A 23,898-nucleotide genomic window follows, 5' to 3' on the forward strand; every position below is an offset into this window, starting at 1 on the left:
ACATGTTATTTTTCTTTATGGGTCTAGTTTACTCAGTCAATATTATGTTTTCTAGATCTATTCATTTGCCCTCAAATTTCAAGATGTCATGATTTTTTCTGCTGTGTAGTACTCCATTGTGTAAATGGACCATATTTTCCTTATCCATTCTTCAGTTGAGGGGCATTTAGGCTGCTTCCAGGTTTAGCTATGACAAACAATGCTGCTATGAACATAGTTGAGCACATGGTATTGTAGTACAATTGAGAATCCTTTGGGCATATACCCAAAAGTTGTATTGCTGGGTCTGGAGGAAGATTGTTTCCTCTTGCACTTTATATCATGCTAGTGCTAGTCCCTTGCCTTGCATGATTGTTTGAAATATCAGGTAGATTTTTTAATTCTTACTTCTTTCCCATTTCATCATTTTGCCTGATCCTCTTTTAAAAACACATTTTTGGAGAAAACTACAGATTCTATCTATTTGTCCATCAATCTGCCTGTCTTCAGGCTACCTAACAAAAACTTCAACTCTTCCCCTCAAGAGGCATATACTATCCAACAACAAGCCAATTTCTAGGCTTGGGAAATCTAGAATTTTGGGTCAGGGTAGTTTGAGTCTTCAGAAACATTACAGACTATTGCCATTGCCTTTGCTTGCTTCCAAATACTTAAAGGTAAGATTTTATTGATAAGAAAAATCACATATTTTGGACACAGAATTTGGCTGAATCTGACCTGGAGGCCTCCTACCTGAAGACTACCTCTGAGAGGTTTAGAAGGTGACAGGTAAGCTGTCAGTGAAGACAAACAGTCATAGTTTATATAGTTTTAAATCCTATGAACCACAATAATGACCCAGCGATCTTTCATGGTGCATTAGTGGCAGTTTTATCTAGTGAGTAACCACCAGCTTTCTAGCTGGACTGAAGACCCACTCAGCAGGAGGCAATGCTTGCCTGGGACTGGAAACCTAGCCAGTTACCAAAGGTTAATATTATGGCTCTAGAAGAGAATGTGCCACTGCCATTTTCCTAAACCAGTATCATCTATAAGAGCTTTGTGAATATTTTATTATACCCACAGATAAGTGGAGCTCACACTTCTTAGCAAAAAAAGCTTCTATCTGCAGTAGGTAGAGAATACTTCAGGGGATCTGCAACTGACCAAAATGCAGATAATAAGTGAGTATAAAGTTCCCAACTCCAACCTCTACACATAAAACTCAAGGAAAAAAAACAAAACAGAAGACACAGTGCAAAGAATTTCAGGGGTTGAAGAACAAGGATGGCTGCTTCTACAGAGGATCTTCTAGACATCCTATGGAAGCTGTACCTGCCGGCTTCTCTGACAGAAAGAGCAGGGGCAGAGCCGGACCCACTGGCCTCTCCCTGGGGCTGAGCAGGAGGGTGAGTGTTGAAGGACTCAGCCCTCCCCCTGGCCACGGGAGAGAAGCCCACTCACTGAGTTGGGAGTCTGTCAAAACAGGACCTCATTTAATGGCATCAGGCTGGAACTTGTATAGGGTTGTGATGGGGTTGGAGAGGCTTGGGATGGTGAAAGCGAAGTCACAAAATAATTGCAAACTAGGTCAGAATTATGAATAATGAAGGGTTATTTATTTAGGAGAGACTTAGAGTTCACTGTCCTAGATAACAGTCCTCTGCATGAATGGGGAACAGAAACCAGAGTTTAGCAGCTAAGTGAGGGCCCAAAGCAAGAGAGCAAACACATGCTTTACAGCTGCATTTATAGTATAAAAGACCACGCCCTAGTAGGCTGGTATCTTATGGGGATTGGCTGAAGGAGCTCCCACAGCATTGTATCTCAAATGCTATTGGCTAAAGGAACAGAATGTGCTCCCACAGCAGGATGGACTGAGGCAGAGTAAGGAATAAGGGCCAATAATATTCTGCCATCCTAGCCATGGCTAAGCATTGGTGGGTCTAGGTTGGGTAGCCAGAGACAAGCCTTCAAACTCAAGGCAGGCATAGGAAGTTACACTAGGCCTCATCAAATTCAAGTAAGGCTCAGGAAGTTACTCTGGGCCTCATGCCATGAAAATATTGGCATTATGACTTAAAAAGAGCTACATAATAACAACACCAGTCACTAAGCCAACATAGGTGTGGGAAATGTGACAAAGTTTTACCTCTAAATGAGGAACTGTGGGCTACTGAGGGATGATTAGTCAGTATTCTCCAGACATGAACTTCTTGATAGATTATCTAACCCAAGTAGTCAGCCCTAAACACTTGTAGATGTGAGCAACACCAACTTTGTAGTGTGTATGTGTGTGTGCCTATGTGTGTGGAATGTATGTAACAATAAAAATAGGTCATAAATTTGGGAAGGAAAGGGGGAAATGAGGAATTAGACATGGGAAAGTGAATGTGGAAATGATGTGTAGTACTTGTGTATGAAATTCTCAAAAAATGGATTGAAAGTGTATATGGTGCCATAATGTAGCCCATTATTTTGTAATAGTATCTTAAAAATTAATAAAAACCAGAAATAATTAATATATGAACATAAAAGAACAGCAGGAAGGAAGGGAAACATGGAGATATTTTCATAGTATTAAAAATACATGTACAAGATCCCAATTTTCTCCCCGGCAATTTTGTCTACTTCCCATAGCCAAGAGGATAACTATATGTTTTTTCTTGGGTTCACCTTCTTATTTAGCTTCTTTAGGTTCACCAATTGTAGTCTCCGTGACCCTTATTTATGGCTAGAAACCAATTATGAGTGAGTACATCCCATGTTCATCTTTTTGGGTCTGGGATACCTCACTCAGGATAGTGTTTTCTATTTCCATCCATTTGCATGCAAAATTTGAGAAGTCACTGTTTTTTGCCACAGCGTAGTACTCTAATGTGTATATATTCCACACTTTCTTCATCCATTCTTCCATTGAAGGGCATCTAGGTTGTTTCCAGGTTCTGGCTATTACAAATAATACTGCTATGAACATAGTTGAACAAATGCCCTTGTCATATGATCAGAGTCCCGTAAATTCTATGTCATTGAAAACCTGAGTGCTGAAAATCCCTTCCTTTCTAGAACTGATACTTTTGACTGTTTGTTTGGTTGATGTTTGATTTTTAAGTCAGGGTTTCTCTGTATCTGTATAGTCTGCCAAGTAATTAATTCATGTAGACTAGAGTTGCCTGGTCCTAACAAAGTACCTCCTGCCTCTGCCTGCTGAGTGCTGGGATTAAAGGTGTGTGTCACCAGCACCTGACTACAATTGATTCTTAACTGAGGCTTGATCACAGACATGATAAAATAACCAGGAATCCTTGATGGTGTAGAAGTTAGAAAAAAGAAAATAAACCAATAAAACCTCTTCTGGGTCTGTGAAGAGAAGATAGATTGGTTTCTTGTGGTGAAAATACAAAGAGGCATTATAAATAATGTCAGATACTAGTCCATAAGAGGAACAACACAATCCAGAAAAAGAGGCTGCCTATAGATCAGGACAACATTTTCCATAACTCCATATCCAATAGGGGGAGAATATTCTTAATATATAAATCTCAATAACAAGATTGAAAAAAACAGTCAACCACCTCAAAATGAATAAAAACAAAACAAGAGAATATTCAAAGTGGAAACTGAAATGAATGTGAAACAAAGAAATTTTCTGAAGCCCTGCATGACTGGTAGAGGCCCAAGCAGGCTGACCAACTCTGATGCCATCAGGGCTTAGATTGTTTGTTCATAGAGTCCAAACACGGAGGATGAGTCGCCCCAGAGACTACCCCTCACACCACAGCTGATGTAAAAGCATGAGGATTTTATTAATTTTGTCATGACAGTGTCCCTCAGCATTTGGGAAGCCGAGAGACCTCGAATAGCTGTTAAAGGCTACTATTAATGGAGTAGGCCACAGAAGCAATAGAGTTTGTTCTTTGAATATTATGATTTGCTTATTCGAAAGGGCTGTTACCGACAATTGCCTGGAGAACTGTTGCCAGATCAGATGAGGTAAGAGGTCATTTTGACCCCATTTCCCAGGGACTGAATAAAAACATACGTGTATGGGTAATGGTTCAGAAACTGAGTAACACCTTAAAGGTTACCTTGTGCCAATTTCTGGAAACATATGTGCATATATAGCTGTTAGGTCCTTGGTTCCCAGTTGAAAACGGGAAGCACTATGGTACGGAGGCTGAGAAGGTTCAAAATTGTCAGAAATGGCTTCAGAATTGTCTTAAAGTTCAAAAAGGCAACCCACTGACTGGGGGAAGATCTTCACCAACCCCGCAACTGACAAGGTCTGATCTCCAAAATATAAGAAGAACTCAAGAAACTAGACTGTAAAAGGCTAATCAACCCAATTATAAAATTGGCACTGAGCTGAACAGAGAATTCTCAACAGAAGAAGTTCAAATGGACAAAAGACACTTAAGGTCATGCTCACCTTCCTTAGCGATCAGGGAAATGCAAATCAAGACAACTTTAAGATATCATCTTACTCCTGTCAGAATGGCTAAAATAAAAAAACACCAATGATAGCCTTTGCTGGAGAGGTTGTGGAGGAAGGGGTACACTTATCCATTGCTGATGGGAATGCAAACTTGTGCAACCACTTTGGAAAGCAGTGTGGCCGTTTCTCAGGAAGTTCGGGATCAACTTACCCCAAGACCCAGCAATACCACTCTTGGGAATATACCCAAGAGATGCTCTATCCTACAACAAAAGTATATGCTCAACTATGTTCATAGCTCATTGTTTGTAATAGCCAGAACATGGAAACAACCTAGATGCCCTTCAATGGAAGAATGGATGAAGAAAGTATGAAATAGATACATATTAGAGTACTACCCAGCAGTAAAAAACAATGACTTCTTGAATTTTGCATGCAAATGGACGGAGATAGAAAACACTATCCTGAGTGAGGTAAGCCAGACCCCAAAAGAGGAACATGGGATGTACTCACTCATATTTGGTTTCTAGCCATAAATAAAGTTCTTGAGCCTATAATTGGTGATCCTAGAGAAGCTAAATAAGAAGGTGAACCGAAAGAAAAACATACAGGCATCCTCCTAAATATTAACCTTCATCAGGCGATAAAGAGACAGAGACAGAGACCCACATTGGACACAGGACTGAAATCTCAAGGTCCAAATCAGGAGCAGAAGGAGAGAGAGCACGAGCAAGGAACTCAGGACCGCGAGGGGTGCACCCACACACTGAGACAATGGGGATGTTCTATTGGGAACTCACCAAGGCCAGCTGGCCTGGGTCTGAAAAAAGCCTGGGATAAAACCGGACTCGCTGAACATAGCGGACAATGAGGATTACTGAGAACTCAAGAACAATGGCAATGCGTTTTTGATCCTACTGCATGTACTGGCTTTGTGGGAGCCTAGGCAGTTTGTATGCTCACCTTACTAGACCTGGATGGAGGTGGGTGGTCCCTGGACATCCCACAGAGCAGGGAACTCTGATTTCTCTTGGGCTGACAAAGGAGGGGAACTTGATCAGGGAAGGGGGAAGGAAATGGGAGGCAGTGGCAGGGCGGAGGCAGAAATCTTTAATAAATAAATAAATAAATAAAAAGAATTGTCTTAAAGTTTTACAAGATCCACTGCTTTCAGTCCACACACACCAACAACTACTCCACAAGCTGGTTCTGCAGAAGCAGATGTCATCCCTAAATCGGACAGTCTTTTATCTACCTGGAGCTTGTAACTTGGAGGTGCTGTGACTGCAGTAAGCACTGCCAGCTCTCCTGGGAGACTCACCTCGTTGGGTTTGGGGCGGGGGTGAGGGTGGGACACTGGTGCTGTCTCCAGCTACAAGCCTAAAGGTGGAGCCTGGCAAACCTTAGAGAGGATGACTTCAAGGGAAGAGAGGTGGCTGGCAGCCCGGAATTCACAAGGAAACTTTCATAATCCTCACCCCAAAGCCCTGTCAAAAATAGGTTCCCATTTTCTGTGTGATATCTCAGATGAACCCCAGTGCTGATCTGGTATTCATCATCCATAAGAAACCAGAAACTGTCAAACGGTGGTGATCCTCACCTTTAATCCCAACATCCTTCAGGCAGAATCATCCACATCAGATTGTGAGTTCAAGGTTAACCTGGTTTATACACAGAGTGACAGGAAAACCAGGCTGTTACAAACCTAAACCCTCTTACAAAGCAAAAAGTAAAAGGAACCATAGAGCATAAATCCAAAGAGCCGAAAATAAAAGTATTAGAAGAATGTAATAAAAAGGAAAGGAAAGTCTAAAAACTAATTGCATTGTAAACCTGAGTGGGCAGAAAAATACACTGTGTGACACACTGCAGTTTTCTAAAGGCTTGGGTGGTGGGATGAACCACTAACATTTTCAAATTAAATCATAAAGCACAGACAGCAAAGGATGAAGGCTAAGGTCCTTAATCTCTAGGTCAATTAAATGGAGGGAATTCTGCCATTGTGAGAGACATTTTTGGTTGCCAACATGACTAGAACTGGAATGAACTACAAGCCAAAAATGGAGGGCACACATGTAATGGATCATTTTTGATTGGTTTGTTCTTAATCTCAAGGAGGGAAAGACACTCCTTTGATGATTGAATTTGGTGGGAAGACACACACCTTTAATCCAGTTCAGGATGCCAGAAGACACACCTTTAATTTCGGCCACGCCTTGTGCTGGAAGACTATATAAACACGTAGGTGGAGGCTTTGGCTCATTTGTCTCTGGCCCTCACTGTGTTCACATCTCTATTCCTTCCTGAGAATAAGATCCAACGTCTTTGGGATCCAATAGATACTGAAGACCAGCCAAGAGAGAAAGCACTCCGGAGTGAGCAACTCCTGAAATTTTTGAAGTTTCAGTTCATAGCCAGCCATTGTCGGATTACCTGGACAGCAGCCTGTAAGTGATTCCCATAAATTCCAAAGGGGAGAGAGGTTGATTATACTGTTGTATAAGGTGCTCTGTTGTTTAGAGAACTCTGACTAATAAGTCAACAAGACTCTACCACATAAAATTAAACAAATGGGCCCAAAACTGGTGCTCAAATGCCCAATATTTTAGGGACCTGTCTCATTCAAACCATCACAGTGATTTCCTTAGCAGGATCTCAGGTTTTTGAGCATTAAGTGACAATTAGCTAGTGCTGATAGGAAAGCTTTGAAAGTCATAGAGGCGAAACTTTAATAGGAAGATGGTCACTGCCAGATAGAGAATTTATCCTGAAATGACATCAGCCACAAAAAAACCGAGCTGTTTAGTAAAAAGACATTCTTTGTCTGGTCAAAATCTGAGTGCTGTAAAACCCTTCCTCTCTAGAACTGATTATTTTGATTATTTGTGTGATTTCTAGTTTGTGTTTTGAGACAGGATTTCTCTGTAGCTTTGGAGCCTGTCCAGGAATTAGTTCTTGGAGACTAGAGTTGTCTGGCACTAACGAAGTTCCTCCTGCCTCTGCCTTCTGAGTGCTGGGATTAAAGGTGTGTGCCACCACCACCTGACTAGACTTGGTTCTTAACTGAGGCATGATCACAGTCATGATAAAAATAACCAGGGCTCCTTTGTGGTGTAGAAGGTGGAAAAAATTCCCAATAAAACCACAGTCGGTTTTGAGAAGACAATTTTGAATGTTTGCTTGTGGTGAAATTACAAAGAAGCATTATAATTAATGTCAGATACTAGTCCATAAGGGACACAGCTTGCAGCTGTGCCTTTTCTTTTTACATAGGTTTCACTGTTAGACACATATACAGCAATCGGCTTGTAAGATTAGTCCTGATAGATTTGGAGTTCTATAATCTACATGACCTCAACATATAGATGTTCATTTCCTGTTGGTTTTTTTAGCTTTCTTCGATTTTTATTTGGTGTTTCATGTTTATATTTCTAATTTCTGGTGTCTTTCTATGGTTTATTTGTGAATCTATTGTCCCTTTCTCAACTAATTTTTATCTAAATTTCTGTTTTGAAAATTAAATCCCATATTTCCCTTATAATAATTTTGTCCTATATTAATATATATTAATGGATATACCACACATAACAAACTGGTTATGACTTTCCATGCATCCCTCTACAGTACTTTGAACATATTTCCTCATCTATTTAACTTCCTCCTGTTTGTCTTTGTGACTGATCTTATGACTTACAAAAAACCTCAGCCCCCACCTTCCTCATAACACAAGCAACATAAAATATGTCTAAATTCTGTATGTGGACCTCCTTTGTTTCTTGCAAATTATATCTAATTGTACCTCAATTCATTATAAAACAATTGTTTACTAGTCACTGTGCTTATTGTGGAACCATCTCCACAGTCTCCTTATATGCTATGCTAAAGTTCGATTTTTTTAATTTAAATTTTCCTCTGGTTCCACATTCAGGCCATTTTGATTGTGAATGAATAGGTCATTAGTGGGATGATGAGATGGATGTGACATACCAAGGACACTCAATATTAATTTTCTCAATAAGTTAATGAGGGAAAGGAGGTTATACTTTATTTACTGTGCTCATTTGATTGTGAGCTCAAGGTAATCCTGCAACATCTATCTGTGTAGATACATTCCTTAGCGTCCTCTCTCCTAAAGTATTTTCTCTCAGTATGGTGTTTATAATAGATAGCACAATACCGTGACCAACATGAATGATGGGGAAGAAAGAGTTGATTCATATTTCATTTCCAAGGCTGCTGTTCATCTCTGGCGTATCTTAGGGCAGGAACTCAACTGAATAGCATCTTTGAGGCAGGAGATTATGCAGAAGCCATAGAAGGGTGCTCTTCCTAGCTTGCTCAGTCTGCTTAAGTATAGAACCCAGGACAACCAGTCCAAGCATAGTACCATTTAAATAGACTGAACCCTCCCACATTAATCACTAGTTGAGAAAATGCCTAAACGCTGTACATCATAGAGGATTTATTTCCTCAATGGAGTTCCTCTCTTCTCTGGCTCTAGGTCATGTCAATTGTTTATTATTTAGGTTTGAGAGATTTGGGGAATCCAAGATGCCTGGAATCTGCTTGTGCTGGAGTCATTTTTCTGAATAGCCACACTTGCTACGTATGTCTCATGTATTTAAGGGTTTTTTCTTTTTTCATATTTCAATGTTCACACAAGTCTAGGAATTGCTTTCATTCTTTCAAATTCCCTAGGTTTTAATATTTGAAGTATCCAGAAGATATCCTCTGGATTTTAATTAGGCTAGAACATTATCTTTTTTACCTATAATTGAATTTGTATCTCTTATCTCTTGAAAAGATTGGCCAAAATATTTCATTTTGGTTCATTGTTGAAAATAATCAAATCATGACTTCTATGATGTAAGTATTTGTATTTGATTGACACATCAGTGATTCCCTCTTGGATCTTTACTGTGATACCTTGTCTACTGCTTTGAGGTTGGGCTCTTCTAGTTTTTCTATGTTTTTGAAGTACATCATTAGTTTTGTTTTTGAAATCTAAGATTTGATGACCGTGCATTTATAGTGCTAGACCTACATCTTAACATTGATTAATTTCTGGTTATTAGCATTTCCTGCCAATAAGCAAAGAAATAGAATTGAGACGACACATCATGGCCAGGGTCTTGGACGAAGACATCCTTGACAAAGATTTCAAGATCTTAACACCTCTAGGCGCAGGTTCTTTCGGGGAAGTGAAGCTTGCCTGCCACATTCCCACAAAAACACAGGTTGCTGTCAAGATCCTTAGGAAAAAAAGCAATAGTCTGGGTAAGATGAACTCTGAAGTAAAGATCCTTCAGACTTTGGAACACAGTAACATCATTCATTTTTTTCACGTCATTGACACACAGTCAAGGACTTATATAATCATGGAGTATGTGGCTGGAAAAAATCTACATATGTTCCTCAGTGAGGTTGGATGTTTAAAGGAGCAGGAGGCTAGACCCATCTTCCAACAGGTTGTATCAGCGGTGCACTTTCTCCACCAAAGACGCATTGCACATCGTGATATTAAATTGAAGAATATCCTTATTGACGGATATGGCAATGTCAAGCTTTGTGATTTCGGTTTATCAATTCATCTTGCAAAGGGTCAGATATTGAAGACAGTCTGTGGTTCTTTGCAGTATATGGCTCCAGAGATCTTAGCAAGGAAACCTTATGATGGGCTGGCTGTTGACATGTGGAGCTTGGGAGTCGTCCTATATGTAATGGTCACAGGACAATATCCATACGCAGAAAAAACATTAGATGGTATGCACAGGCTCATCACCAAGACAAAGTATCCCATCTTCGACTACTTGTCAAAACCCTGTCACATCATCATTGCAAAATTACTCACGGTTCCCACAAACAGGAGAATAACAATATTTCAACTTGTGAAAAGACCATGGCTGGGCCCCATGAAAAAACATACAACACCTACAACTAAAGATATCCTTCCACAGCTTGTAGAGTCTATGTGCACCATGGGTTATAACTTGGAAGATATTTTTTCATCACTAAGATACAGGCAACCAAATAACGTAACAGCAACTTTTAATATTCTAAAACACAAATGGAGGTGTGAGAACAGTTACCAGCAAACTGAGCATCCATGTTTAAAGGGAAGCCACATAAATACTAATCACTCTCTATTCTCATTGAAGAGGAGAGCGAGTGAACCAGCCCTTCCAACAATTAGAGAAGCTGGGAAGAGACAATCTAAAGAAGAGTATGTAGAAGGAAGACTAAGGAGATGTCAATGTCTTCTCAAGCTCAACATATACTCCTGCCTGGAGCTGAAACCTTGTTCAGACTTCACAGTATCAGAAAAGGGTGTCCTGATGGCAAATGTTATCAAGTGTGCTACATGGGACATTGGAGACAACATGAATTCTGTGGACAGCTCGCCTGGTGATCTCTCCTTATCTGAATCAACCTTGGATGGAAGACCCAAGGTGTTTCTGAACATGGACTTCTCGATGGAGGAACCATCCCTGGAAACAAATATGCCCAATGACCAGTCTCAGAGTGGATCCACTACCTCTGCATCCAGGCCATTCAAGTGCTGGAAACAGATGAGGAAGCGAATTTCCCATGTACTCGCTGAACTGTTGTTCTGTGGCATCCCCATTCCAGAGTGAACTCTGAGTCCTTGTGTCAGCTTCAAAGAAAGAGATGATGTGATAGTGTAATCAGTAAGGGGCCCAATTGCTTTGGCCACCAAGATGTTCCCTTCCATTGTATTTTAACTGTGTTATATTAATAAATATATTTTTCTAAATGACAAAAGTACAGTCTCACATGGCACCTGTTATGCATCTCCCCCCTGAAGTCAAAACCACACACAAACAGAGAAATTCATGAACACATTCATCTGGGTGTTAGGGCTTATGAGGTACACAAACATAAACCACAATCCCTCCACATAGTGTTGGCTCATGACTTATTTGGTATCATATTGTGTATAGACATTGTCTCACATAAACATATATGTGTATGTTTCAGGTCTTCCTAGTCATTCCCTGCCTTCCTGATCAAGCAACAGCCCCTTTCTCATATCTACACATCAGGGTCTATTGTATAAATCATCTATTTCAACTTAAGGCCCACTTATATCAACCCAATTCATTATTAAACTTTGCTATATCACCCCATGCCTGAATATCATGGTCACAATATTCACAAAAGGCAAGTGTCTCTTTCTTTTATATTTCTCTACTTTTCATCTCACCCATACACCGGGACGGATAAGTATTATGTACTACACAGGAGTCCTTACACTACATTCAAATCACTACAAGAGGATGACAGTGTAGGTGGCAATTCCTGCTGTGCATTCCCTCCAAAACTGCCATGGTCCTCTCATACAGAATCGGTTTAGCCCCTGTTAGGTACAAACTTTCGTGTAACAAAACCACACATAAACTGGAGTTCATTAGCACACAGCGTGGAGTTAGAGTTTCTGTTGCTGTGGAGTACACATTGACCACTTACAAAGGAAAATATTTAGCTAAGTAAAGCTTCAGAGGTTTAGTCTAGGATCATCCTGCCTAACCATGGTGGCATGCATGAAGACATGGTGCTGATGAAGGAGCTGAGAGTGGATGATGATGTAAATTTTCATCCTACAGATAATGGGAAGTAGTGTAGTTCACTGCACATGGCTTGAGTCCGTATGCCACCTCAAAGCTCAACTCCACAGTGACACATCCAAAAACAAGGGCTCAATTCTCCAACAAAGCTGCCACCTTTCATCCCTGTACCCTATAAATTTGTAGTAATATCATAATGCAAATATCCTTTTATGCAGCTTCAAATTCCCCCATTGTATATCACAGTCTCAACAATGTTTGAACTAAACGTTGAATGTCTACTCTGAGGATGTTCATATAATCTTTTAATTGTAATCTGCTGAAAACTTAAAAACCAAAAGCCATTTTAAACACTTTCAGCCTAAAATGGTAAAAAGATATGCACCTCTGTTCAAAAAGTAGGGAAGAGAACATAGTGAGGAGATACTAGAGCAAAGCAAAGCTCGAACAAAAACATCAGTGCTTCCTCCAAACTCTGGATCTTTATTTCTGATGCCAAAACACTTTTTAGTTTTCCAACTTTTTTCAGCTCATTGCTGGCAACATACTTTCTTTTTTCCATTTTAAATGATTTTTATAATATGATCTTTTTCATTTCGCATAGCTATTCCTGTTCAAACTCCCTTCTCATTTCCTGCCTCACGCATTCTTCACCCTCATCCCATTAAATAATAATATGAAACCAAAGGAAAACACGTAGAGATCCTCATGGAAATTGGAAGCAGAGAAGATTGCCAGGCAAAAGTTGGTAGCATGGGCATGGAAAAGTTGTAGGGGATAGAAGAGGGAGAGAGAGTAGTGGGAAGAGGAGGGATGGGGAGATTGGGGGAGTGGAATTGTTGAGATGGAGGAAGGATGGATATGGGAGCAGGGAATAAGATATCTTAATTAAATGTTATGGCGTAAATGAACGGCAGATAGAAATTATTATAGAATATTGCACTAATAAGGGAAGGACATAAAATACCGAGGTTCCCGCGGAGAACAGAAAAGCAGATGTGAATGTGGGGAGCACGCCCGCAATCTTTATAAGTAAAAAATAACTTCAGTGGACCCCGGCCTTCAAGCAAGGTTATTTGCTGGCCTTCCCCTACATCTCTCCCTTTTGTCTAAATAAGACAGAGCTAAACCAAATACAGCTACATACAAGAGGTACAAATAATAAAGATAAGAAATAATAATCAGCAAGAAACATATAACAAAAGTTTTGCTAAACATTCTATCTCAAGGACTCTAAACAATGTCGAGAGTAACTACAAATATCTAATCTTCAATCCGTCAAAGATCTGAATGGGAAAGTAATATTACATAAGTAACCAGGAAGAACAAAGAGAAATTTCCAAAATATGCAACAAATGCAGAGACAACTTGGGGTTGGAAAGAGGCTTGGCTTTAGAGGGGTTCCCAGAGTTCCACGGGGATGTCTGCAGCTAGGACCCTGGGCAGTGGAGGAGAGGGTGCCTGAACTGACTTTGGCCCATGGTCAGACTGATGGCTATCTTGAATATTACCACAGAACGTTCGTCTGGCGACAGATGGGGATAGAGACAGAGACCCACATGGGATCACTGGACTGAGCTCCCAAGGTTCAGTTGAAGAGCAGAATGAGGGAGAATATGAGCAAGGAAGTCAGGACTGCAAGGTGTTGTTTTACCATCTGAGACAGTGTGCCTGATCTAATGGGAACACACCAAAGCCAGCTGGACTGGGACTGAACGACCATGGGAATTTTGAACAATACTATTTATAAAGCAAAAACAATTTACCACAATTAAAAAATGGAAAGAAAATAGAGAGAGAGAGAACGAGCCTAGGGGTCAAAACCATGGTATTGATAACCACAGGAATAGCTGATATGAGATAGTGAGAGATCACTGGCTCTGGATTGATAGAATGGAACCTGCAAAATCCAAATTAGAGCCCCTGAATGTGATGGAGAGTTGTGAGGATTCGGCCACTGATTGTGGAACCAGGATTCATCCCTAGTGCTTTAACTGTCAACATACTATTTTCACTTAGGCTGATGCTACACTAGAGTGAAAAACTTTGGGGCACTTGAGCATTACTGCCCCCCCTTCCTGGGAACCACTACCCTGGTAAACAACGACATATGCACTGGAGTTTTGAGTACTTTCCATCCCCTTTGTAGTCTTTCTTCAGTAGATCCAGAACCTGGATCTGGGGTGAGACGACCTGCAGGTGTTCCTCCTTGTAATCGCCATAGCATTGATCAATTAGAGTTAGCTGGCTGTCGAATGAACTAGTCAAAATAGTTGACAAATGATTTCTGGACTTTCCCTTTGATTCTGTACTACACCTCCCTGGTTTTTCTTTTTTTTTTTTTCCTTTAAAAGGGCCTGTAGTAGACAAAGTAGGGTTCCTTCTCCTCTCAAGGCTGAGGGATCTCTGCCACAGCAGCAGAACAAAAATTCCTCTTGCTATTGACAACTGTTCTGAGAGTGTCTCTTGGGGTGTCCTCCTCCTTGGTGGGGCTTTTGGTCCCAACAAGAGAAGCAGCTACACTTTTCTGATAACCAATGGTTCTGGCATCCACAAAATCTTGGTGTACTCTGGCAATACAGGCTTCAAGTTCACACCTTCACACAATTTCACTATAGGCTTCCATTGAGGGTCACTCTTGACAAATGCCTGGTCTCAACTGCTTTCCTTATGTGAAAGGCAAGATACTTAAATGCTGTTCTTCTTCTTGGGACTCTAACCTCAGAACCATGTAGCTAAGGCTGACAGGTTCTGTTACTAGCTGGATCATGGTCCCTGGTTTAATTACACCTTCACCACTTTTCGGTTTCTCTTTGTTTCCTTCACTAACTTTGCTTGACTCCTCAGGAATTTGCTGTGGATACTGTGCTTGCCTAAATCTCAGGGATCCATCAGCAAATAGCCTACTAGAGTTGGGATTAAGGCATGTACCACAGCAGCTTGCTCTAAGCTTTTCTTTAATTCCTTTTCACTAGTTGTTAACTTTACTGGGTTGATCTGGCTTTTATGTCACAACTCCCTTTATTTCATATCTCAATGTGGTTTTCTGCTTAAATGTAAGATTCAACTCCATTCTTCTGAATTCCTGGTGCCCTTTTAACTTAAATTTTATTAAAGATTTCTGTCTCTTCCCCACCACTGCCTCCCATTTCCCTCCCCGTTCCCCAATTAAGCCCCCCCCCCATCCCGAAAAGCAATCAGGGTTCCCTGTCCTGTGGGAAGTCCAAGGAACTCCCACCTCCATCCAGATCTAGTAAGTTGAGCATCCAAACTGCCTAGACTCCCACAAAGCCAGTTCATGCAGTAGGATAGAAACCCATTGCCATTGTTCTTGAGTTCTCAGTAGTCCTCATTGTCCGCTATGTTCAGCGAGTCCGGTTTTATCCCAGGCTTTTCCAGACCCAGGCCAGCTGGTCTTGGTGAGTTCCCAGTAGAACATCCCCATTGTCTCAGTGTGTGGGTGCACCACTTGCGGTCCTGAGTTCCTTGTTTGTGCTCTCTCTCCTTCTGCTCCTGATTTGGACCTTGAGATTTCAGTCCTGTGCTCCAATGTGGGTCTCTGTCTCTGTCTCCTTTCATCGCTTGCTGAAGGTTAATATTCAAGAGGATGCCTATATGTTTTTCTTTGGGTTCTCCTTATTTAGCTTCTCTAGGATCACTAATTATAGGCTATATGTCCTTGGTTTATGGCTAAAAACCAAATATGAGTGAGTACATCCCATGTTAATCTTTTTGGGTCTGGGATACCTCACTCAGGATAGTGTTTTCTATTTTCATACATTTGCATGCAAAATTCGAGAAGTCATTGTTTTTTACAACAGCGTAGTACTCTAGTGTGTATATATTCCATACTTTCTTCATCCATTCTTCCATTGAAGGGCATCTAGATTGTTTCCAGGTTCTGGCTATCACAAACAATGCTGCTATGAACATCGTAGAGCATATACTTTTGTTGTATGATAAGGCCTCTCTTGGGTATATTCCCAAGAGTGGTATTGCTGGGTCTTGGGGTAAGTTGAACCCAAATTTACTGAGAAACCACCATACTGCTTTCCAAAGTGGTTGCACAAGTTTGCATTCCCACCAGCAATGGGTGAGTGTACCCCTTTCTCCACAACCTCTCCAACAGAGGCTATCATTGGTGTTTTTTTCATTTTAGCCATTCTGACAGTTGTGAGATGGTATCTTATAGTTGTCTTGATTTGCATTTCCCTGATCGCTAAGGAAGTTGAGCATGGCCTTAAGTGTCTTTTGTCCATTTGAACTTCTTCTGTTGAGAATTCTCTGTTCAGCTCAGTGCCCCATTTTATAATTGGGTTGATTAGCCTTTTACAGTCTAGTTTCTTGATTTCCTTATATATTTTGGAGATCAGACCTTTGTCAGTTGCGGGGTTGGTGAAAATCTTCTCCCAGTAAGTCATATGGTTTTTTTCTTTCAGTTTATTTATATGGAGGATTACATTGATAGATTTTCGTATGTTGAACCAGCCCTGCATCCCTGGGATGAAGCCTACTTGATCATAATGGATAATATTTCGGATGTGTTCTTGGATTCGGTTTGCCAGTATTTTGTTGAGGATTTTTGCATCAATGTTCATGAGTGAGATTGGTCTATAATTCTCTTTCTTGGTTGAGTCTTTGTGTGGTTTTGGTATTAGAGTAACTGTAGCTTCATAAAAGGAATTTGGTAATGACCCTTCTGTTTCTATATTGTGGAATACATTAAGGAGTATAGGTATTAGCTCTTCTTGGAAGTTCTGGTAGAATTCCTCATTGAAACCATCTGGTCCTGGGCTTTTTTTGGTAGGGAGGTTTTTGATAACCTCTTCTAATTCTTCGCGACCAACAGGTCTGTTTAGATTGTTCACCTGGTCCTGGTTTAACTTTGGTATATGGTATTTATCTAAAAAAGTGTCCATTTCTTTTACATTTTCTAGTTTTGTGTTATATAGGCTTTTGTAGTAAGATCTAATGATTCTCTGAATTTCCTCTGTGTCTGTGGTTATGTCCCCCTTTTCATTTCTGATCTTATTTATTTGCGTGTTCTCTCTCTGTCGTTTAATTAGTTTGGATAGGGGTTTGTCGATCTTGTTGATTCTCTCCAAGAACCAGCTTTTTGTTTCATTGATTCTTTGGACTGTTTTCTGTGTTTCTATTTTGTTGATTTCAGCCCTCAGTTTTATTATTTCCAGTCTTCTACTTCTCCTGGGTGCGTCTGCGTCTTTTTTTTCTAGAGCTTTCAGGTGTGTTGTTAAGTCCCCAATGTATGCATTCTCCGTTTTCTTTAAGTGGGCAATTAGTGCTAAGAACTTCCCTCTTAGCACTGCTTTCATTGTGTCCCATAGGTTTGAGTATGTTGTCTCTTTATTTTCATTAAATTCAAGGAAGAGTTTAATTTCTTTCTTAATTTCTTCCTTGACCCAGGTGTGGTTCAGTAGTTGACTGTTCAGTTTCCATGAGTTTGTTGGCTTTCTGTGGGTAGCATTGTTGTTGCCTTCTAACTTTAATCCGTGGTGATCAGATAGGACACAGGTGGACACTGATATTTTTTTGTATCTCTGGAGGTTTCCTTTGTTTCCAAGTATGTGGTCAATTTTTGAGAAGGTTCCATGAGCTGCAGAGAAGAAGGTATATTCTTTCCTATTTGGGTGGAATGTTCTATAGATGTCTGTTAAGTCCATTTGCTTCATTACCTCCAATAATTCTCTTAATTCTCTATTAGGTTTCTGTCTGATTGACCTGTCCCTTGGAGAGAGAGGTGTGTTGAAGTCTCCTACTACTAGTGTGTGTGGATTTGATGTCTGCCTTGAGTTCTAGTAATATTTCTTTTACATAAGTAGGTGCTTTTATATTGGTGGCGTAGATATTCAGGGTTGAGATGTCATTCTGATGAATTGTTCCTGTTATGAGAATAAAGTGACCATCTCGGTCTCTTCTGATTGATTTTATTTTGAAGTCAGTTTCGTTAGAAATTAGTATGGCCACACCTGCTTTTTTCTTAGGACCATTTGCTTGAAACACCTTTTCCCACCGCTTTACTCTGAGTAGGTGCCTGTCTTTGTGGTTGAGATGTGTTTCTTGCAAACAGCAGAATGTTGGGTCCTGTTTTCGTATCCAATCTTTTAGTCTGTGCCTTTTTATAGGTGAATTGAGCCCATTAATATTAAGTGATAATAATGACGAGTGGTTGTTTACTCCGGTTATTTTTATTGCTTTTGGTAGTAGAGATGGTGTGTCTCCCTTCTTTGAGATGTGCTGGTGAAGGGTCGCTAGATGTCTGAGTTATTAAAGGGAGTGTTGGCAGTGTTGGATTCCTTGGGTTGCGATTTTCCTTCTATTACTTTCTGTATGGCTGGATTTGTGGCTATGTACTGTTGAAATTTCTTCTTATCCTGGAATGTTGATGGAGGAAGGTCATTGGCTAATAAAGGAACTGCCTTGGCCCATTTTATTGGTTAGGACATAGGTAGGTGGAGTAAACAGAACAGAATGCCAGGAGGAAGAAGAAGTGAGCTCAGACTCGACAGCTCTCCTCCCGGGACAGACCCCTCAGAGAGACGCCATGCTCCCCGCTCCAGGGAAGATACATGCATGAAGCTCCGACCCAGGATGGACTTAGGCTAGAATCTTCCCGGTAACACCGGTGCTACAGTTTATTAGAAATGGGTTGATCGGGATATCAGAATTAGCCAGTAAGGGCTAGAGCTAAAGGGCCAAGCAGTCTTTAAAAGAATGCAGTGTCCATTTAATTATTTCGGGTAAAGCTAGCCGTGCAGGTGGCCGGCGTCTGGCCTTTCCGCCTCCATGCATCTGGACGGCCCGACCTCTCCGCCTCCGTGCCGAAAACACATTTTTTTTCCATCCAAAAAATCTTGGTGTACTCTGGCAATACAAGCTTAAAGTTCACACCTTCACACAATTTGACTATAGGCTTCCATTGAGTGTCACTCTTGACAAATGCCTGGCCTCAACTGCATTCTTTATGTGAAAGGCGAGATACTAAAATGCCATTCTTCTACTTTGGAGTTTAATGTCAGAACAATGTAGCTAAGGTGGACAGGTTATGTAACTAGCTAGATCATGGTCCCTGGTTAATTACACCTTCACCAATTTTTGGTTTCTCTTTGTTTCCTTCACTAACTTTGCTTGACTCCCCTGGAATTTGCTGTGGATACTGAGGTTGCCTAAATATCAGGGATCCATCAGCACATACCCTACAAGAGGTGGGATTAAAGGCATGTACTACAACACCTGGCTCTAAGCTTTTCTTTAATACCTTTTCACTAGTTATTAATAACTAGTTTGATCTTGCCCTGATGTCACCACTCCCTTTATTTCATATCTTAATGTGTTTTTCTCCTTAAACACAAGATTCAACTCCATTCTATGGCTTTCCTGGTGCTCTTTTCAACTTAAATTTTCTACATCTTTCATTTTTTCAATGCTCATTTTGCCTCTTTTCTTTATAAATACTACTTAGTGTGACTACAAACTACAGCTTGACAGAGACTATACTATTGTTTTTTGTTGGTGTTGTTGTGAGATTTCCTCTGCCTAAAGGATCAGTTCCAATCTTGCAACTTTATACTTAGTCAGACTGTTCAGAAAAGGGCAAAACCCAGATATTTCTTCATGAATATATCACAAGATTACCTAGGGAAAATACTAATTTTATTGTCCTCTGAAACCTCTCAGTGAAGTCACACAACCTTCAAATCCCAATCAGCACAGCTGTCTTTTTTTCTCCTAATTGTATGCCCTAAGAGGAGCACTTAAACCTTTGAACTGTTTGTCTAATCCACAGTACTATAGTCCATATTCCTTCATCAGAAACACGATCACAGAAAGACTCTAGTTCTTGGTATCAACTTTATATTAGTTATGGTTCTGTTGCTGCAAAGAAACATAATGATAATTGCAACCCTAATGACGGAAATCATTTGATTAGGTGGCTACACTCTCAGATGCTTAGTCCTTTGTCATGATGTTCAACACTGTAGTGTGTAGACAGACATTCTACATACACGTGAATTCTCAGTGATAGGAAGTGAACTGATACTCTAACAATGGCTTGTGCATAGATGAGAGGTCAAGGCCTGCTTCTACAGTGGCACACTTCATCTAACAAGGCCATACCACTCCACCTAATCCACATCTGCAAATGCCTTTCCTATTAGAGTATAGGAGGCAAATACTTCAAAATACCACAAACGATAATCTGATGAACAGTTCAGGTCTTGGAATGTAGAGAACTGCATAGACGTGCACATACAACATGCACACACATTCGCACACACACACAAACACACACACACATATGAACACTTTTGTAGTCTCGGGCATGCTCGGTACAAATATCCATAAACATGCACGCAATGTCACCAGGCACAAATAACCCAGCTCTATAAAAACAAGATACTTTGAGCCCTGTGGCTTTCTATGTCATTGAAAATCTGAGTGCTGAAAAACCCTTCCTTTCTAGAAGTAATTCTTTTGACTGTTTGCTTGCTTGATGTTTGTTTTTTGAGACAGGGTTTCTCTGTATCTTTATAGTCTGCCAAGTAATTAGTTCATGTAGACTATTGTTGCCTGGTCCTAACAAAGTACCTCCTGCCTCTGCCTTCTGAATGCTGGGATTAAAGGTGTGTGCCACCAGCACCTGACTACAATTGATTCTTAACTGAGGCTTGATCAGAGACATGATAAAACAACCAGGGCTCCTTTCTGGTGTAGAAGGTAAGAATAAAGAAAATAAACCAATAAAATGCAGGGTCTGAGAAAAGAAGATAGATTGGTTTCTTGTGGTGAAAATACAAAGAGGCATTATAAATAATGTCAGATACTAGTCCATAAGAGGCATAACACCATTCAGTAAAAGAGGCTATCTATAGATCAGGACAACATTTTCCATAACTCCATATCCAATAGTGGGAGAATATTCTCAATGTATAAAACTCAATACTTAGATATAAAAAACAGTAAACCACCTAAAAATGGATAAAAACTTAGACAATATTCAAAGTGAAAACTGAAATGAATGTGAAACAAAGAAATTTTCTGAAGCCCTGCATGACTGGTGGAGGCCCAAGCAGGCTGACCAACTCTGATGCCATCAAGGCTTAGATTGTTTGATCCTAGAATCCAAACACTGAAGAGCAGTCAGCCCAGAGACTACCCCTCACACCACAACTAATGAAAACGCATGAGAATTTTATTAATTTTGTCATGACAGTGTCTCTCAGCATTCGAGAAGCCGAGAGACCTCGAATAGCTGGAACAGGCTACTATTAATGGAGAAGGCTACAGAAGCAATAGGGCTTGTTCTTTTATTATTCTGATTTGCTTATTCGAAAGGGCTGTTACCAATAATTGGCTGGAGAACTGTTGTCAGATCAGATGAGGTAAGAGGTCATTTTGACCCCATTTCCCAGGGACTGAATCAAAACATACGTGTATGGGTAATTGTTCAGGAACTGAGTCAACATCTTAAAGGTTATCTTGCCCCAATTTCTGGAAACATATGTGCATATATGGCTCTAAGGTCCTTGGTTCCCAGGGAACGAGAGGAAGCACTATGGCACGGAGGCTGAGAAGGTTCAGAATTGTCAGAAATGGCTTCAGAATTGTCTTAAAGTTTTACCTGATTTAAAGCTTTCAGTCCACACACACCAACAACTACTCCACAAGCAGGTTCTGCAGAAGCAGATGTCATCCCTAAATAGGACAGTCTTTTATCTACCTGGAGCTTGTAACTTGGAGGTGCTGTGATTGCAGTTAGCACTGCCAGCTCTCCTGGGAGACTCACCTGGTGGGGTTTGGGGTGGGGTTGAGGGTGGGACAGTGGTGCTGTCTCCAGCTACAAGCCTAAAGGTAGAGCCTGGCAAACCTTAGAGAGGAAGACTTCAAGGGAAGAGAGGTGGCTGGCTGGCTGGAATTCACAAGGAAACTTTCATAATCCTCACTCCAAAGCCCTGTCAAAAATAGGTTCCCATTTTCTGGGTGATATCTGAGATATACCCCAGTGCTGATCTGATATTTATTATTCATAAGAATCCGGAAACTGTCAAACGGTTCTGATTCTCACCTTTAATCCCAACATCCTTCAGGCAGAATCATCCACATCTGATTGGGAGTTCAAGGCTAACCTGGTTTATACACGGAGTTCCAGGACAACCAGGGCCTTCATACACATAAATCCTCTTACAAAATCCAATAATTAAAAAGCACCATAGAGCCTAAAATCCAAAGAGCCGAAAATAAAAGTAGTAGAAGAATTTAATGAAAAGAAAAAATAAAGTCTAATGACTAATTGCATTGTACACCTGAGTGGACAGAAGAATATACTGTGTGACACACTGCAGTTTTTTTAAAGGCTTGGGTGATGGGTTGAACCACTAACATTTTCAAATTAAATCAGAAAGCACAGACAGCAAATGATGAAGGCTAAGCTCCTTAATCTCTAGGTCAATTCAATTATATGGAGGGATTTCTGCCATTGTGAGAGATGTTTTTGGTTTCCAACATGACTACAACTGGAATGAACTATAAACCAATATTGGAGGGCACACCTGTAAAGGATCATTTTTGATTGGTTTGTTCTCAATCTCAAGAAGGAAAAGACACTCCTTTGATGATTGAATTTGGTGGGAAGACACAGGCCTTTAATCCAGTTCAGGACGGCAGAAGACACACATTTAATTTCGGGCACACCTTCTGCTGGAAGAATATATAAACACCTAAGGAGTGGCTTTGGCTCATTTGTCTCTGGCCCACACCTTGTTCGCATCTCTCTTCCTTCCTGGGAACAAGAGCCACATTCTTTGGGATTCCAGTAGATACTGAAGAGCAGCCAAGAGAGAATGCACTCAGAACTGAGAAACTCCTGAAATTTTTGAAGTTTCAGTTCATAGCCAGCCATTGTCAGATTACCTGGACAGTAGCCTGTAAGTGATTCCCATAAATTCCAAGGGGGAGCGTGGAGGTACATTCTAAAACAATGGCGGCCTGCGGCAGTGATCCTCGGGCTGCAGACATTGATGAAGATGCCACTCAACTCTTCTTTCCGAAAGAGTTTGAGACAGTGGAGACACTCCTGAACTCTGAAGTTCACATGCTTCTGGAGCATCGAAAGCAGCAGAATGAGAGCACAGAAGATGAGCAGGAGCTTTCAGAGGTTTGCATGAAACCCCTGAACTATACAGCCCGTTTCAGTCGTTTCAAAAATAGAGAGACCATTGCCAGTGTTCGTAGCTTGCTTTTCCAGAAAAAGCTACATAAGTTTGAGTTGGCCTGTTCAGCTAATCTTTGCCCAGAGACTGCTGAGGAGTCCAAAGCTCTGATTTCAAGTCTGGAAGGGCGTTTTGAAGATGAGGAACTGCAGCAGAGTCTCGATGATATCCAGACCAAGCGCAGCTTCCAGTACTGATGTTCACACCCTGCTCCTGAGATTGCTCAGAACGCCACCACATCCCAGCCTGGGTAGCTTCACACAGGAGTGCTGAAGCAGAAGACACTTGGGTCCCTTTGCTTTATTTAGATATAATGTCCCTCTGTGTTCCTCAGACTCAAGATATGCCTCATGCCTCACTCAGCCAAGTGCTGGGATTACAGCCGTGAGCCAACACTCAACAGCTTGGCTTTTTGGAGAGAAAAGGCTGGCTTGGTGAAGGTCTTGGTTGCTGTTTCCACAGTGACTATTGGACCATAGTTACTGTGTTTTCTTGGTGCAACCTTGTAAGGGCTGCAGTCTGGAACCTGTCAGGTAGAATGATGTGTTGACTGTCTCTTACCTTGGTGGTTTTGGAGCCCATGTTGTTCTTTGTTCCTGTCATTTCAATTTTTGATGTAAATAACTAACTTTGTGTAGTCTTTTTTTAACTAAACTGTTATATAAAATCT

General features: G+C 40.8%; 1 protein-coding gene across 2 annotated transcripts; it reads left to right on the forward strand.

Moving 5' to 3' along the window:
• Positions 1-22,996: 22,996 nt before the first annotated feature.
• On the forward strand, positions 22,997-23,447 carry LOC142853684 (DNA-directed RNA polymerase II subunit RPB4-like). Of its 2 annotated transcripts, XM_075978873.1 has the most exons (2): positions 22,997-23,253; positions 23,347-23,447. In XM_075978873.1, exons 1-2 carry the CDS (start codon positions 22,997-22,999, stop codon positions 23,423-23,425), a joined length of 336 nt encoding a protein of 111 aa, XP_075834988.1. In that variant the 3' UTR covers positions 23,426-23,447. The 2 variants fall into 2 exon arrangements, with proteins under 2 accessions (XP_075834988.1, XP_075834987.1); XM_075978872.1 differs by having other exon boundaries at positions 22,997-23,447.
• Positions 23,448-23,898: the final 451 nt, after the last annotated feature.

Source organism: Microtus pennsylvanicus, chromosome 7 (genome assembly GCF_037038515.1).
Source record: "Microtus pennsylvanicus isolate mMicPen1 chromosome 7, mMicPen1.hap1, whole genome shotgun sequence".
Lineage (NCBI taxonomy): Eukaryota > Metazoa > Chordata > Mammalia > Rodentia > Cricetidae > Microtus > Microtus pennsylvanicus.

Coding starts and splice junctions, on each gene's coding strand:
- LOC142853684 (XM_075978872.1), top strand. CDS start 22,997: ATGGCGGCCTGCGGCAGTGATCCTCGGGCTGCAGACATTGATGAAGAT.